General features: G+C 40.6%; 1 protein-coding gene across 7 annotated transcripts in view; it reads left to right on the forward strand.

The window, feature by feature from the left end:
* Nucleotides 1–17344, forward strand: part of LOC144606921 (protein phosphatase EYA3-like) — a 45554-nt gene that overhangs the window by 24968 nt on the left and 3242 nt on the right. For 5 of the 7 annotated variants that reach the window (XM_078423414.1, XM_078423417.1, XM_078423418.1 and 2 more), the window contains 11 exons: nucleotides 2303–2425; nucleotides 3819–3898; nucleotides 3995–4175; nucleotides 6116–6255; nucleotides 6656–6706; nucleotides 9787–9870; nucleotides 12102–12191; nucleotides 12638–12696; nucleotides 14319–14479; nucleotides 14584–14698; nucleotides 16041–16162. In XM_078423414.1, coding sequence (XP_078279540.1) covers nucleotides 2303–2425; nucleotides 3819–3898; nucleotides 3995–4175; nucleotides 6116–6255; nucleotides 6656–6706; nucleotides 9787–9870; nucleotides 12102–12191; nucleotides 12638–12696; nucleotides 14319–14479; nucleotides 14584–14698; nucleotides 16041–16162 — 1206 coding nt within the window. The remainder of the gene's footprint in view (nucleotides 1–2302; nucleotides 2426–3818; nucleotides 3899–3994; nucleotides 4176–6115; nucleotides 6256–6655; nucleotides 6707–9786; nucleotides 9871–12101; nucleotides 12192–12637; nucleotides 12697–14318; nucleotides 14480–14583; nucleotides 14699–16040; nucleotides 16163–17344) is intronic. The other 2 variants (XM_078423415.1, XM_078423416.1) reach the window with 2 other exon arrangements.

Here is a 17344-nt window from a genome sequence, read left to right on the forward strand (position 1 = left end):
CAATATATGTGCCTTTTCCTTGGATTTAACACTATCCTTGATTTCTCTCGTTAGCCACGGACGGGTGAGCCGCCTTCCCCGTTTTATTTTTTTCGCCAGACAGGGATGAACAATTTTTGGAGTTCATCCATGCGGTCTTTAAATGCATCTTTGCCATTGCATCTCCACCGTCAACCCAATAGGTATAATTTGCCAGTCTATCCGAGCCAGCATGTAGATTAGTCTTCAGTGGATGGGCCTTCCGTGTTATATTATCCCATGATTTTAAATCAGTTTAATATGGTCAGTAATGTTCATCAGCAGATGATTATTTGCGTATGACAAATAAAAACCCTAAGTTCATTCAGCCAGATCACTGCTTTCTTGATGAAACTTGTGCAAGTTAGAGGCAGACTTGTAAAACTGAAAACAAATCTCCCACCAAGTCAGTTTACACAAGAGGAGGCTGTTGCTGCACTAATCTGTATCTAACCAGCAATATACCTGATAGTCGCAACTAATTAACCTGGTTTCCACTACAGAATTTGGCTGACAGCAAACAATCCAAGCACTACATGTATCCAATTCAAGGTTTAAAGCATAATATTGACCCAAATATTAATTCTGGCCTTCTCCACCATGTTATGCTTTTATTTAGAATTGTGCACATTTTCATTAATTCCTCCTGTGCGTTGTATCTGTGATCTACCTGAAAGGATGCAGACATGAGAAATATCTTGAATGAGGAACAAAGTTGTTTCGAGTCACTAGATTTTGGCTGACTTGGGGGGAGTAGGTGCACATCCTTTGGTTCTGGACTGGGTTTAGATAGCTTTGTTCACGTTTCCAGCATCTGCAGTCTCTTGTGTCTCCATCTTAGATTGAAATACTAGTATACTAATTGGCCTGTTATCCAATTCATCTTTTATTCTCATTTTCTCTTCATAGTACTTTTCTGTTGATGAGATAAACATTGCACATTGGACTCTGTTAAAACTTGGGCATTGGCATGATTGGTACTGGTATTAGATTATTATTGTCACATGTACTGAGATACAGTGAAAAACTTTGTTTTTCCCACTATCCAGACAGATATCATACATGAATAAAGTCATACCGTACATAAGTACAACAGGTAGCTAAAATAGAGAACAGAAACGGAGTGCAGAATACAGTTACAGGGAAAGTATTGGTTTAAAAAAAGTGCAAGAGCCACATCAAGGTAGAGTGGGAGAACAGGAATACCTCCTTAATTGAAAGTCTGATAACAGCGGGAAGTAGCTGTTCTTGAATCTGGTGTTACGTGCTTTCAAGCTTTTGTATCTTCTGGCCGGCAGGAGAGGGGAGAAGAAAGAATGTCCTTGTTGTCGGTTGCTTGCCTGAGGCAGTATGAAGTGTTGGTGGAGTGGATGGGGGGAGGTGGGAGGCTGGTTTGTGTGATGGACTGGGCTGCTTTTACAACCCTGAACGATTTCTTGTGGCCTTGGACATAGCAATTGTCATGCCAAGCTATGATGCATCCCGATAGGTATTCTGCGGTACATCTGTAGAAATTGTTCAGGGTCGTGAGGATATGCTGATTTCCATAATCGTCTGAGCAAGTAGAAGGTAGACACAAAATGCTGGAGTAACTCAGCGGGTCAGGCAGCATCTCTGGAGAGAAGGAATAGGTGACGTTTCAGGTCGAGACCCTTCTTCTCAAGTAGAAGCATGGTCGCCACAGCCAAGAAAGCACACCAATGTGGTTGAGCCAGGTTAAATTGTTGGTGGTATTTACACTAAGGAACATGAGGCTCTCAACCATCTTCAATTGAACACCACTAATGCGCATGGAGCTGTACACCACCTTGCTTCATGAAATCGGTGACTTGTTCCTTTGTTTTGATATTAAGGAACTTGACATCATACTACTGAGCTATTTATCACCTGCCTGTATTCCGTCTCGTCATTGTTCAAGATCCGGCCCGCTACAGTGGTGTCATCTGAAAATTGTAAATTAAGTTACTGCAGAATTTGCCACACTTGAGTGTTTAGGGAGTATAATAAAGAGCAAGGCCAGGACTGGATACAGCTGCTGTTCACTGGTTTCTGGTTTAAATGGGGTCAGATTATTGCAATTTCTGTTAGGATAGAAATAGTACGCAATTGAGAAGACTGAAATCTGAGACCGTTCCGGTTATGCTTTAAAGCCCAAAATATTGATTATACCTTTGATTTGACATTTGTACCAACCAATTTTTGATTTAATATTTTATTATTTTTGGTAACCTTGTGAAATGTAAAAGTGTGTAATGCATATTTGGATTCATCGTTTTAATCTCAGATGCATTGTGGCCTGGTGTGAAAACTGAAGATGGAACACACAGTCACCCTGGATACCTCAGTTACAGTACGGGATTTAGCTCAGACCAAACCAGTCCAGCATATTATACATATCCTGTTCAAGGTAAATGTCTTTCCGTACCTCTCCACTGTAATGAGCGTTTGGTGTGGGTGTCTGTATGCAGGTACATCAATGGCATTAAACTTGGACGACCATACTTCTCCTGTCCACTCCCAACTTGTACCACCATAGATGTGCTGTCATGCACCAATCTTTTTCACATGCAAAACACAAAAAGTGCTGGAGGAGCTCATTGGGTCAGGCAGCATCTGAGGAGGGAATTGACAGTTGATGTTTCAGATTGGGACCCTTCTTCAAACTCCAGTTGCTGCCTGACCCGCTGAGCTCCTCCAGCACTTTGTGTTTTACTCAAGATTCTAGAATCTGCAGTTTCTTGTCTTAATGTTGTGCACATTTTCATTGTTCCTACAGTAACAGTCGTATTAAGCCTGAAGTCTGCATAAAAGGATTATGTACAATAAGTGTGGATTTTGCCATGTTATGCAATTTAGACATTTTTACCATATGAAATGTATTGATTATTAGTAACATTTCTGATTCGTTATAATGACAGTAGAACTCTGATAATGCTGCACCCGTGGCACTCTGAAGTCAAGCAGATTTTCCAGACTATTGGCTATTACTATTAATACTAAAACATAGTTATATTTTACTTTACACGTTGTATAGTAATATAATACATTTTGCAGTGAACCAGGTGAGGTTAAAGCAAGCAGAAAATAGAATGTCCAGCTTGTACGTTTTCGGTGCCACAGACTGCAGATCCAGCTGCAAACCTATCCGTGTTTCTAACCCAGGCGTTCCTGATCCCAAAATCGGCTCTGTCCAGACCCACAAGAGAGCCACATGACAAACTGATAGCTTTCCACAAAGTAAAGTACTGAATTATCACAATATACCATGCACAGTAAGACTTAATCCAGCACACTCGGATTCTGACGGTGCTAAATTGGTGAATATTTCAGACTACCCTAGGTTATTAATGCCTCAACACTCTGTGAATTCACCTTTTTGGTTTTGGGATGTTACGCAGTATGATAAATATTCCAGTCAACCAGGTAAGTTGAAAGGGAATAACAAGAAACTGCAGATGCAAATTTATACCAAAGATGGACACAAAATGCTGGAGTAACTAAGGAATTCAGACAGCATCCCTTTTAGTCTGGAGAAGGATTCCGACCCAAAACGTTGCATGTCCATGTTCTCCAGGGATGCTGCCTGGCCCGCTGAGTTACTCCAGCACTCTTAAGTCCTATCTTAAGTTGAAAGAGGGTTTGGGAAGCAATGCCCCATCGAGTGGAATGGATGTACAGCAAGCATCACGGTGAGACATAGGCTGAACCATCCCAGTCTCTGAATAATGGATAGTGGATTATCAGAGTTTTACTGGACTGTTTATATTTTTGAAATTGCTGTCATTTTTATTTTTTGACAGGTGCAGGATTCCCAAAAACTGGTATTTATTCTGGTGGAGCTGTTGTTGCCAATGTTGCAGCTCCTAGCAGTTCAAATCAGGTAGAGGATTTTTTTCTGTTTTTAGGTTCGTCACTTTACATTGAAACCACTTTTAAAAAAAACATAAATTATCCTTTTCCATTTTCATTTACATAGGAATATCATTCCTACACATCACTTGGGCAAAGCCAATATGTGCCATATTTTCCCAGTTCAAATTATGCATCGACGGGGTCTTCAAACACTCCACCTGCCAGCAGCACAACTGCAGTCACCTACCAACTGCAAAAAACAGAGGCTGAGGTGTCTAATTCCAAGGATCAGGGTTTTCAATCAGGTAATGTTGTAACGTGGTTCCTTTCAAAACCAGGCTGGAGCGTTGTACAACTATATTGCTCTATGTTTAATAGACAATAGGTGCAGGAGTGGGCCATTCGGCCCTTTGAGCCAGCACCGCCATTCAATGTGATCATGGCTGATCATTCACAATCAATACCCCGTTCCTGCCCTCTCCCCATACCCCCTGACTCCACTATCATTAAGAGCTCGATCTAACTCTCTTGAAAGCATCCAGAGAATTGGCCTCCACTGCCTTCTGAGGCAGAGAATTCCACAGATTTACAACTCTCTGAGTGAAAAAGTTTTTCCTCATCTGCATTCTAAATGGCCTACCCCTTATTCTTAAACTGTGGCCCCTGGTTCTGGACTCCCCCAACATTGGGAACATGTTTCCTGCCTCTAGTGTGTCCAATCCCTTAATAATCTTATATGTTTCAATAAGATCCCTTCTCATCCTTCTAAATTCCAGTGTATACAAGCCTAGTTGCTCCAGTCTTCAACATATGACAGTCCCACCATTCCGGGAATTAACCAAGTGAACCTACGCTGCACGCCCCCAAGAGCAAGAATATGCCAATTGCCAATATGCCAATTACATACAGTTTTGAGCAAGGGTTTAGATTCTTAGTCTCATGAAGGGGCTCGACCCGAAACGTCACCTATTCCTTCTCTCCAGAGATGCTGCCTGACCTGCTGAGTTACTCCAACATTTTGTGTGCCTCTTCAATTTAAGCTCTTCATTTATCAAGAATTGGGGACAGGGGTGTGATACCTGTTGAACTTTAGACTGATGACAAATTAATTGAATTAAGTGTTGAAATGAATTTCTGAATTTAACCAGCCGATGTAAATTTATAATCCTCTTTACCTCCCAATGTTGCAATTTTCATGGATTAAAATTTAAAAGTAGTTCCAGTGTCATCAAACTCGAGAGAAGACAGACTGCTTTTCAAACGGATTAGATCTTTGCATTGAACAGTTTGACTAGTTTATCATTATTGATGGAGATTATTGCAAATTATTGAAATTCCTCAATTCTCCCAATCTTTTCACTGAATCATAAACACAGGTAACTTTCTAAGAAACATTCCCTGCCCATATCTACAAATATAATTGAGATTTGTCAGACCATTAATTACTAACTCCTTGGGAAACGGTCTCCAGGTTTATAGTACTGTATCATGCTGTTTAAACTGTCCCTTATAAATAATCCAAGTAATAACTTAGTCTTGTGTGGTTAGGGTCAAGGTTTCCCTGTCGTGCTGTGTAAGAAATTTGTATGTTTCAATTTTCTCACCAATAAAGATTGCACTGTGATAAAGAATGTTATGAGATTATTCATTGCTGGTGTGTTGACAGTGTTACATTATTTAACCGGGGGTATTGGAGCTGGTGCACACTCACTGAAGAGTGCAGACATCAGTTTAACAGCATGTATTAGTCCAGTACGAAGGAAATGTTGAAAGAAAGCGCTGTATTCGAAATGTAAAAACACTGTTTGGCTGCACAAAAATGGAAAATCAATCCAACTATTTGTAACACATCAAAGGTATTCACAAAATGCTGGAGTAACTCAGCAGCTCAGGTAGCATCTCAGGAGAGAAGGAATGGGTGATGTTTCGGGTCGAGACCTGCCTCGACCCGAAACGTCACCCATTCCTTCTCTCCTGAGATGCTGCCTGACCTGCTGAGTTACTCCAGCATTTTGTGAATAATTACCTTCTATTTGTACCAGCATCTGCAGTTATTTTCTTACACTATTTGTAACGCATGTTCAGTTTTAAACAGAACTTGGAAAAAGCAGAAGAGCTTTGCAAGCCAGCACTGGGATTTTATAACAGCATGAAATGTAAAATTGTTGCACTTTGAAGAAATTGTTTGTATTAAAATTAGGTAGTAATTATCAGATATAGTGGCTTAATTTTCATTCTTGTTCAGGAGCTCCGGATGCAGGGCAGACTCAGTCAACCGCAGTAGTGAAGGAGCTTAAGGAACAATCTCAAAAAAATCCAAGTGGAAAATCTAGGGGGAAAGGAAAGAAGAGTAGTTCATCACCTCCACCTGACAACGAACTGGAGGTATGTTCAGTTTTTTAACTGACGTTTGTGGAGGAATGGGGCTGGGAGTTGGCCAATAGTGCATATCAATTGTTTTGAGAAATTGCTTTCTGATTCTGATTTTCAGTAAAAAAAATAAGCATGTGAAAATTATTAACTAAAATTGGTTATCTTACAGTGCAAGTAATAGCCTTCTTTATGGATTGAGAAGGCGGCAGGTTACTGTTGCAGCACTAGAATCAATGATCAGAAATGTTGCATGATAACCGAAGGCCTGAAATCATCTCCATGTTAATAGCACAAAACCATGCTGCATTTGCTTTGTGTAACACATTGCTAGATGGAAGGTAGCTGCCATGTTTGCTTGCAAAACACTAAGTATTGGTAGATCTAAGAGGAACTAATTGGCTAACTTTTTCAGAGAGCTATCTTGCATGCAAACTGGAGAGGGAATAGACCGACCAAGTTTCAGGTATGAATTTTCCTCAGACTTATCTGAAGAAGGGTCCTGACCCAAATATTGTCTGTCCATTCCTTATACAGAAGTGGTCTGAACTGCTGAGTTCCTCCAGGCCTTTTGTGTTTTGCAGTATCTGCACGTCTTTGTGTGTCAAATATAATCATTATCTGTTTTCATTGATCTGGTTAAAGACTATAGCCCGGGACTGTTTGAATTGCGTAGATTTAGCAACAACTTTCAAAATGGTATTTGAGAAATAAGAGGAACTAATTGGCTAGCTCTTTCAATGAGCTAGTATTGACACGATGTGCTGACTGGTCTCCAAGAATATGATATAACGCAAGTTTAATTTTGGTTCAGTTGGCGATATGAATTGACGTGATCCACACGACTGGTAATTCTTTTAGAAATGTTGCACCGACTTTCTTTATATAATAACAACGAACTGCAGATGCTGGATTATACCAAAGATAGACACAAAATGCTGGAGTAATTCAGCTGGTCAGGCAGCATCCTGGATAACATGGATATATAGACGACTATATAGATATATATAAATGGAATCTGAAGAAGGGTCTCGACCCGATACGTCACCCATTCCTTCTCGCCAGAGATGCTGCCTGTCCCACTGAGTTACTCCAGCATTTTGTGTCTACGATTTAAGCCAGCATCTTTCCTACGCTGTATAAATGGATAATCTGAAGAAGGATTACGACTCGAAACGCCACTTATCCATGTTCTCCAGGGATGCTGACTAACCTGCTGAGTTATCCCAGCATTTTGTGAGCAACTTTCTTTATTCAAGATTCAAGATTCAAGATAGCTTTATTGTCATCCAAATTGGACGAAATTCAGTCACCCACAGTCCAACAACAAAAGCATCAAAATAGGCATTAAAATTACACAACCCCCAAAACACACAAAAGAAACATCCATCAAGAAAACATCCATCAAGAAAACATCCATCACAGTGAGTCTCCTCCAGTCCTCTCCTCACTGTGATGGAAGGCCACAATGTCTTTTCCCTTCTCCTGCTGTCCTCTCCCGCGGTCAGGTTGTTGTGGTTGCAGGCTGCGCCGGACGGTCCGCAGCGGGCCGAGCCTAAGGCGAGTCGCAGCCGCTCCCGCAGCCTCCGAAGACGGCCGGCTCCGCCGATGATAAGTCCGATCCGGGGCGGGCGAACACGCTGCTGTTGCTGCACGTCGGGGCGGTCGTGGCTCCCGACATTGAAGCCCCCGCCCAGCAGAGAAATATCCCGCGGCCTATTTTAGGCCGCGCCGGACGGTGAAATGTCCGCGACCCAAGCCCCGCGACCCGGGGCGGGCGAACACGCTGCCGCTGCCGGAGCTCCGATGTCGGCATCCACGCGGCCCGAGCCTAAGGCGAGTCGCAGCCGCTCCCGCAGCCTCCGAAGACGGCCGGCTCCGCTGATGGTTAGTCCGGTCCGCGGGCTCTGCGAACCGGAGCCCTGGAGGCCGACAGCTCCAGGAGTTGGGCCGATGGTAGGCCGCAGCAGGAACGGAGACAACACCCAGAAAACAAAGGTCGGGTCTCCGTTCGGAAGGGACACATATTTACAATTTTACAGTTCGCCCCCTCCCCCCCCACATACACACATAGTACACAAACACAAAAACACGACATCACAACTACAATTAAGACACAAAAACAACAAAAACACAAAGACAAATGGACCGCAGGTAAGCCGCAGCTGCTATGGCAGCGCCGCCATTTTGTACATGTAGCTAAAAATATGTCCATTAAATTTATATGCTGAGGTTTGACAGTCAGTTAATTACATCTGAGCTGACTAAAGTTGATTACTTCAGTCTCTGCTGGTTTTAGGCCAAGAATTTACAGTAAAAGAGACGCAAGCTTTCCTTGCAAACATTGCACGTTGCTGTGCATGCATTCAGTGAGTCAGTCATGTCCCATTTGTGGAATTAGTATTCCCTGAGATTGGAACAGATCCTCTCCTAATGCAAAATGATAGGATACCTGTAACGTGCTGTGCTACTTGTTTCAGTGCCCGCCCCCCTCCCCCCCAGTACAGCTTTCTGCTGGAAGCCTAGTTATCAGAACTGTGTCACAGCACACTTTGCAGGCTGCTTCAACATCAGCAGCTAGTGGACTTTGATTCAATGACACTTTACTGTTGCCTATACCTAGATACAGTGAAATTCTTAGAATCACTTTGACAGCTGGAAAGCCTCTCTCCCCCAGATTTGTGGCCTGTAAAAATTGTCATTGTGATTGGACTATTGAATGTTGGTGACGTTTCCAAACATCGGGGACACTTTATATTAAGAAAAATATATTTTTTCTTTAATTTTATGAAGCACATCCAAACTAAAAATCAACTAAAATCATTAAAACTAGGTTAAATTGATGAAAGCAAAACTCCAAGGAAAGCAATAAGCAATTTAGAGTTACACAGCTTGGAATGGGCCCAATTTGCCCGTGCCAACTGAGATGGCCCATCTACAGTAGTCCCAAAAATGTGTTTTCTCATCTATGAATGAATGAATGAACGAACGAAAACGTTATGAATGAATACTTTGTCACATGTGACAACAAGTCACAGTGAAATTCTTTTCTTTGTGTATCCATGCTATGCAATAGTCACCTCATGAAGGGCGCCGACTAAGTTACAAAGTATCCCGTGTCAGGTCCTCCTTAGTTCCAGAAGTCACATCAGTAGGATTTGTCAGCTGGCTGGATTTTTTAAAGGCAGAGATTGACCGATTTTTGATTAGTACGGGTGTCAGGAGTTTTGGGGTGAAGGCAGGAGAATGGGGTTGAGAGGGAAAGATGGATCAGCCATGATTGAACGGCAGAGTAGACTTGATGGGCCGAATGGCCTTATTCTGCTCTGAGGACATGAACTTGATATGAAATTATTAGCAATGGAAACATTGACATAAGGTGATCAAAATCAGTGTTAATGGAACTGCCATCACTGTGAGGGAACTATTAAAGAGATATGCTATGGCAGATATTTTGCAGGATGCTTTAGAAGATTGGAGATGGTAACTTGTCCAGTATTCACAGAGGAAAATAATATATTATCGTTTTTACATGTTCCTTTGCAGCGTGTATTTGTTTGGGATTTGGATGAAACCATTATCATCTTTCATTCGCTATTGACTGGGTCGTACGCACAAAAATTTGGAAAGGTAGGAAATTATTAAACAGAGTAATGTTAAGCTGGTTGAATAGTTAACTGCACACAGCTACCATTTTTAAAAATGTTCAGTTAATTTGTTTTGAGAATGCAATTGCACTTTTGGATGTGACTTTTTTTTTAAATAGTGAAATTTCTTTTAAGAGGAAACAATATTTCTTTAACCAAAATATAGATAAACAGTTGCATTAACAGGAAATTATTAATGTTGGGCTTGTTCTAAAAATCCAGTCTAACTGCTGAATATTAGAAAAAGTCAAACAACTGCACTTACAGGTCAGATTACGTGATCCATATTAAATTGTGTTTATTTGTGACATTCTCCTTATATTATGATCATTGCTAAACCAATCTGTTCATATTTAAGCTTTAATAGATTTCTTTAAGTTTGCAATAGAAACAGAATTATAGTGAAAATAATGCCCTCACATTTAGAATCCAATGTTAATGTAAAGATGAACTGATACTAATGGTAAGGCTAAAGCAAACTACCATTCTGTAAATGTGAAATTAAAACAGAATTCTGGAAATACTCAAGTTGGGCAACATCCATGGAGAGAAACAGGGTTAACGGAGAGTTAATGTTTCAGATCGGTAATCTTTCATCAGAACCGTAAATCAAAAAACTACAGGTGCTGAAAATCTATTATAAAGCAAAAAGTCAAAAGCACTGAGACTGGGAACAAAAGTAGAATGAGAAACAGTTAATGCTTCAGGTTGAAGACCCATCAGCAGAGGTGGGAAAGAAAACAGCTTAGTTTTAAGTTGCAGAGAGAATGGGAGGTGTATGTGATGGGGGGGAGAAAGGAATGGGGAGGCCAGAGTTGCTGTGATGTTAGGTTGCAGAGGGCATCTGGTTGATGGGTTAATAGGGGCAGTTAAAGAGAAAATGAACAAAAGTGACGAAATGTGGGCTGTTGGAGAGTGAGAATGCAAAGGAACGTAGAAGTGTCAAAATGGCTGGGTGTCGGATGTGCTCAGCAGGCAATGTTGTGCTGATGGAGAGCGAGAAACTGAGCCAATATCAGATGGAGTAATTACAACAGAGACTGAGTTACCTGAAGTTGTGAATTTCATTAGTGAGAACGGCAGGCTGCAATGTACCTAGACAGAAGACAAGGTGCTATGTTTTGGATCTCAGTATTACAGCATCAGATGGATGGGTCAGAGTGGAGCAAAGAATTAAAGTGGCAGCAAAGGGGAGCTCTGGGTCACCTCTGCAAACTGAAGAAATTACGAGAGATTCCCTTTGATCCCTCCATTTCTCACTTCCCCACCCACTCTGCAATGAGCTTGATTCCTCGCTTGCCCAGTTCTGATGAAGGGTCTAAAATGTTAATTCTGTTCCTCCACACATATACTGCCAGATCTGCTGAGTATTTTATAGCATTGGTCATAGTCTTTCCGTTGATAGACACAAAAAGCTGGAGTAACTCAGCGGGACAGGCAGCATCTCTGGAGAGAAGGAATGGGTGACCCATAGTCTTTCCGTTGACTGGTTAGCACGCAACAAAAAAGCTTTTCACCATACATCGGCACACGTGACAATAAACTAAACTACATTTTCTTGTGACATTGGAGGCCATTGAACCCATCAAGTCAATTTCTGATTTTATTAACTGCAAGACTAGTTAGTGCACCAGCTGTTGGCTTGCTACATGTGCAGATGGGTGATTAAAGGTAAATCCTTATCAGTTTAAATCAGGTTAAAACGTCTCAACATGACCAAAACATGACCAACTTAGCTTTCCTTTTCTGTGCCTCAGGCATAGAACACAAATGCCACAACCTTTGTGAAATGTATCTGATGAAACTGTTGGAAAGCAAAGAACTTATGTTTTGCCATTGAAAAAGTAATCATCTTAAATGCTGCTCCTGCATTTTTCCTTTCACTCCTGAAACAGTATCTTGTTTGTTGGGTTCAACTGTCCCAATCAGACATTGCCATTTTCCCTACATTAATCTAACTGTGGTGTTGTATTCTGATCCCTAGTGTTGTGTTCAAGCCTATTCTTGTCCTTGCCTGATACCAAATGAATCGATCGACAGCAGTCACTGAAGAATTGTTAATAACAAGAAATTCTGTTTTCTTTTTCTGACACATTTCAATCACTCCATTGCAGTCCAGAATTGTAGGAGCTAACATTTTTATTCTGGGCTTTAACCGTTGTTAAATCAAACTTGAGCCCGATTTATATCATTATATCAGTTGTTCATTTACAGGATGCTGCATCAGCTTTGACGTTAGGGTTACGGATGGAGGAAATGATCTTTGATCTTGCTGACACTCATTTATTCTTCAATGATTTGGAGGTAATGATTATTGGATAGCTGCATAATATTGTCTGCCAGGAATACTTGCATTCAAGTCTCTTCATTTAAACTTTAAGGTTGGGTGTGTCTTGACGATCTAACCTTTATTGGCATTGGAATCGGTTGACTTTGGATGGATTCCAATTTTATTCCAGTACAAAACACACAAAAAAAAGCAATATTTTTTTTACTGTCATTTAATGTCGATTTTTAGTCTGCTTTTACTCTATTTTCCAGTGGCTGGAAGGCAAACGGGGCAGTGCTTTAATCCTACGTCCAAATGTATAATTGGGGGAAGTACTTAAAACAAAAGTCTAATTAGCGATCACTATAGCACATTTCCAAGTACAGTTAGAGGTAAATTGGTACAATGGTTTTAGTAGAATGCCGAAATTAGACATGTTTTTGTAAATATATCTTTGCTTTTTGTCTCGCTTATTTAACAGGAGTGCGATCAAGTTCACGTGGAGGATGTCGCAGCTGAGGACAATGGACAAGATTTAACGTAACTAACTCATCTTTACATTTCAGTTTAAAGTCTTTTGCTACACAATTGCCAAAAAATGTGTTAAATAAATCATGGAATCTGGTTTTATACTTTTATTTTTGAATTGCGAACTACTTATTTTTGAATTGTGAACTACTGCAGGATTAGTAGACTTGCCCCAAAACGGTGTTCAGTCTGAAGTTAAACAAAAACTTCTAAATTTGATATTGATAGATTTTTCTTAGGCGAGACTGTTCAGGGATCTTAAGATCTCTAGATAAGGTACAAATTATCCATGATCAAAAGGATTGTTGGACCAGATTTCAAGAGTTGAGTGGCTGACCTCTCTCCATAATTGCTTAAACTTGAGTGCAAATACAACAAACTATAATGCACATTTACACTTGTACAAAGATGAGTAATTTGAATGGTTCAATGTATATTGTCCTTGGTATCTGTGAGGGTTAAGGCACAGTATTCCCATGGATAACAAAACAACCTACAGATATCACGAAAGCTGTTGATTGTAAAAGCTAAAACGTGTATTTCCACAACCCAAATGGGATAGTACACAAAATGACTCTTATTCCAGACTGATTCAGTCTGAAGAAGAGTCCTGACCCAAACCATCGCTAGTCATGTCCTGCAGAGATGCTTCTTGGCACACTGAGTTACTTCAGCATTTCATGAATTAGGAAACTATATTTATATTACACAGGCTGACTGGGTTAAGATGCGATTTCAATAGGGAACTAGAGAACTACTTAACGATTACTGTGGAAATTGACACACAGAAAAAACGTGGTGGGGGGGTGGGGAGTTTAGGGGAAAACTGTTTCCATGTAACTTCCCTGCAGTAATCTGGCACCATTGTCTCTTAAGAACACAGTCTGTCAGTCTCACTACAGGTAGTCATAGAAATTGACAAGTAATTGCTTCTCTTGACACTTGCACAATGATACTCTATTAGACAATGAAAACATGCAGCCTTTACTATTTTTAGCGAGCAGTAACAAAAATAATTTTGTGGCTATTAAAATTTTTGAAAATGGTGCAAGGGGGAAAACCTTGTTATGAGTCTGAAAATCTCTCCCTCCAAATCTTCTTTTCCCCATTGACACAAATGTTTTTCTATAATGCATGGTTTCTTAGGAACCCTGCTGGTTTCTACCAACATTTACCAACATCATCTTACCAAAGATCTGCCAACATTTACCAGCATCATCTTACCAAAGATAGACACATAATGCTGGTGCAATTCAGCGGGTCAGGCAGAAAATGGATAGGTGATGTTTTGGGTGGGGACCTTTCTTCAGGCGAGACGTCACCTATCCATTTTCTCCAGAGATGCTACCTGACCTACTGAGTTACTCCAGCATTTTGTGCCTAACTTAGCGATAATGCTGGAAGATGGAGCTTAAGCGACAGATGAAGATAGACACAAAATGTTTCAGTGGGTCTGGCAGAGAAAGGGAATAGGTGATGTTTTGGGTTGAGACCCTTCATCAGACCCATTATAATGATGGAGCAAGCCTTGGGAACCAGGTGGTCTATTCTTGCCCCAAGCCGGTAGGTGCAAGGCAACATTTATTTTATATTTGAGTAATAATTTTTCCGCTGCTTTAACATTCTGTTTTCAGAAGCTATGACTTTGCTGCTGATGGGTTTCACGGATCAGTGCCTGGCTCGAGCCATTCCTCAGGAGGTATTGGCCAGGGAGGTGTTGACTGGATGAGAAAGCTGGCCTTTCGATATCGACAAGTTAAAAAAATTTACAACACCTACAGTACAAACGTTGGAGGTAAACAACATGCCACATTTGGGAATAATTTGTGAACTCTTGTTGACTGCACAGCCACTTGCACAGAAGGTAACAAACAAATAAATGCTGCTCTTTGTTCACAGAGCTCCTTAACCCTGCCAAGAAGGATTCATTACAACAATTAAGAGCGGATATAGAGGTATTGACGGACTCCTGGCTAGCAACTGCGTTGAAATCATTAATGCTAATTCAATCAAGGTAGCTGATCAAAATGTACATTTAAAATGTTTTTTTGATTCTGTTAAAATATCATTCTGCTGCCTTCTACATCTAGATATTGAATTAGGTTTGAGTCATTAGCATCGTACAGCACTGATACAGGGCCTTCAGCCCATTATGTCCTTGCCAACTATCAACCCAGCTAAACCTTCACTTGTGTAGAAAGGAACTGCAGGTGTTGGTTTATACCGAAGATAGACACAAAGTGCAGGAGTAACATAGCAGGTCAGGCAACATCTCTGGAGAAAAGGGATAGGTGATGTTTCGGGTCGGGACCCTCCTTCAGTCTGAAGAAGGGTCTCGACCCGAAACGTCACCCATTCCTTCTATCCAGAAAAACTGCTTGTCCCGCTGAGTTACTCCAGCATTTTGTGTCCATCTTCTTCAGTCTGAAGACTTTTAGTTTGAAGAAGGGTCCCAACCCAAAACATCGCCCATCCATTTTCTCCAGAGATGCCTGACCCGCTGAGTTATTCCGGCACTTTGTGTAAACCTTCACTTGTAATATTTTATTATTCTCACATTAAACATTAGAGACCGTTTATTCTCACCAAAACATTAGAGACCATTTATAGTGGCCAATTAACCTCGCCCACTGTGGGAGGAAACCAGAGCAAACGGGCGAGACCCATGAGCCCCCACCCCCAGTGGGAGGAACCAGAGCAAGTGGGGGACACCCGGGGGAACGTGCAAACTCCACATGGTGTCGAAGTCAGGATTGAACCCAGGTCCCTGGAGTTGAGGCAGCAGCCCTTCCAGCTGTGCCACCCTTATTCTTGCACAAATCTCATCAGAGCATAATGCTTTATTCATGGTGAGCAACATGCTCAGAAATGTGTGCACATCAGGTTAGAAGCCTGAAAGGCTAGGCATTTCCTGATTATGTATATATGATTTCCTGATTATGATTATGTTACAGATTATGTAATCTAAGTTGTTTGTTCCCCTGGAAACAAATACACTGACTGACTTTCGTAAACCGCTACGACTGCTTTCCTGCTATTCTGTCTGTCTTGTTGCACTTTCCTTTTATAGAAAAAATATTTCATGTCAGCGGGAATTCTTTTGTGCCAGAAATGTAGGAGATTTGCGCAGTGGTTATTAAAAGTGACACAATATTAAAAGTGGTTGTTCTATTATTAAAAGTGGGAAATGAATCCTGATCATGTTGATGTGAAAACATTCTCAGTCTGATTATCTACTGTTTTGCTGCGAGTCTAATGTTGAATCCAATTGCTGTGTGGTTTCTCCTTTGATTAACAAGGGCAATGAATATTTAAAACATTAAAGACACCAGTTTAAGTCTTTCTTTTTATTTCAGAAGAAATTGCATTAATATCCTGGTCACCACAACCCAACTAGTTCCAGCTCTGGCTAAGGTGCTGCTGTATGGATTAGGTGAAATATTCCCCATTGAAAACATTTATAGTGCCACAAAAATAGGTGAGGATTCTTTTTATTTTTCAGATATTTCCTACTGGATAAATTGATCATATTGCTGCGAACTAGAAAATGTTGAGACCTCACATTGGGAGGGTTACTTTGAGACACTATGTAAAGAAACGTCGATGTAGTATCACTTTTATTCTATCGCAATATTTTTTGGCATATCTGATACAAATGTGGATCCTCCTTTTCTATAAAATGTGTAAAGGAAGTAATTGGTAAATGTGACATTTCTTCCAGAGACAACATCACAGATTAATTTAACACCTTGGAAACGTGCCATCTATTTACTGGCAATAATTCAGATGAGGAAATAAAAAGTCAACCACCTGTAGCTTTGTGGGTGCTTTCTATTCTATCTCCCAGCAGAGTCTGTTGAATTATTATTTGTTACTATACTAATTTTTTACATGTTCTTACATTTTCAAGTTCTGTTGTTATTTCATTTATCTTATAAATTGTCTTATATTGACTCATTCTCTCTTTGAAAAACTGTTTCAAAATGCCTACGGTGGTGTACATCAAAGCTTAAGAATTTACTATATTGAAGAATAGATTATTTTTGGCTTGTTGAACATTGATCACCTGCACACTAGTTTGCCACTTTTTATCCCACTTTTGCATCTTTCACACTCGGGGTCATTTTAAAGAAGCAAATTAACCTACAAATCTGTACATCTTTCGAATGTGAAAGGAAACCGGAGCACCTGGAGAAAGCCCACAGGTCACAGGGAGAACATATAAACTCTGCACAGACAGCACCTTTAGTCAGGATCAAACCTGGGCCTCTGGTGCTGTAAGGCAGCAGCTTTACCGCTCTGCCACTGTGATTGCATTCTTGATTAAATAGTGATTCTTAAAGGAAAACATGAGCTCTGGTGTTGAAATTTTCATGGAATTAATTCATCTGGGTACAGTGATGGTTCACTGCCAGCAATGGCCCTCATAGAATAAAATGAAGAACTGATGATAATTTTATGTTTAGTAGTTTAGTAATCTTTAAAGAAGGATGTGAATGAAGGTTCTGGAAATCTTGCCTCCTCCTTGAGTGATCTGAGAGGTTATTGCTCGCGTGATTAGGTTATATATATTGGAGAGTGAGATACTCTTGCACCAGTGACCTTTACTGAAGGCACAATTCAGTCTGAAGAAGGGTCTCGACCCAAAATGTCACCCATT

This window comes from Rhinoraja longicauda, chromosome 27, assembly GCF_053455715.1.
Source record: "Rhinoraja longicauda isolate Sanriku21f chromosome 27, sRhiLon1.1, whole genome shotgun sequence".
Classification (NCBI taxonomy): domain Eukaryota; kingdom Metazoa; phylum Chordata; class Chondrichthyes; order Rajiformes; family Arhynchobatidae; genus Rhinoraja; species Rhinoraja longicauda.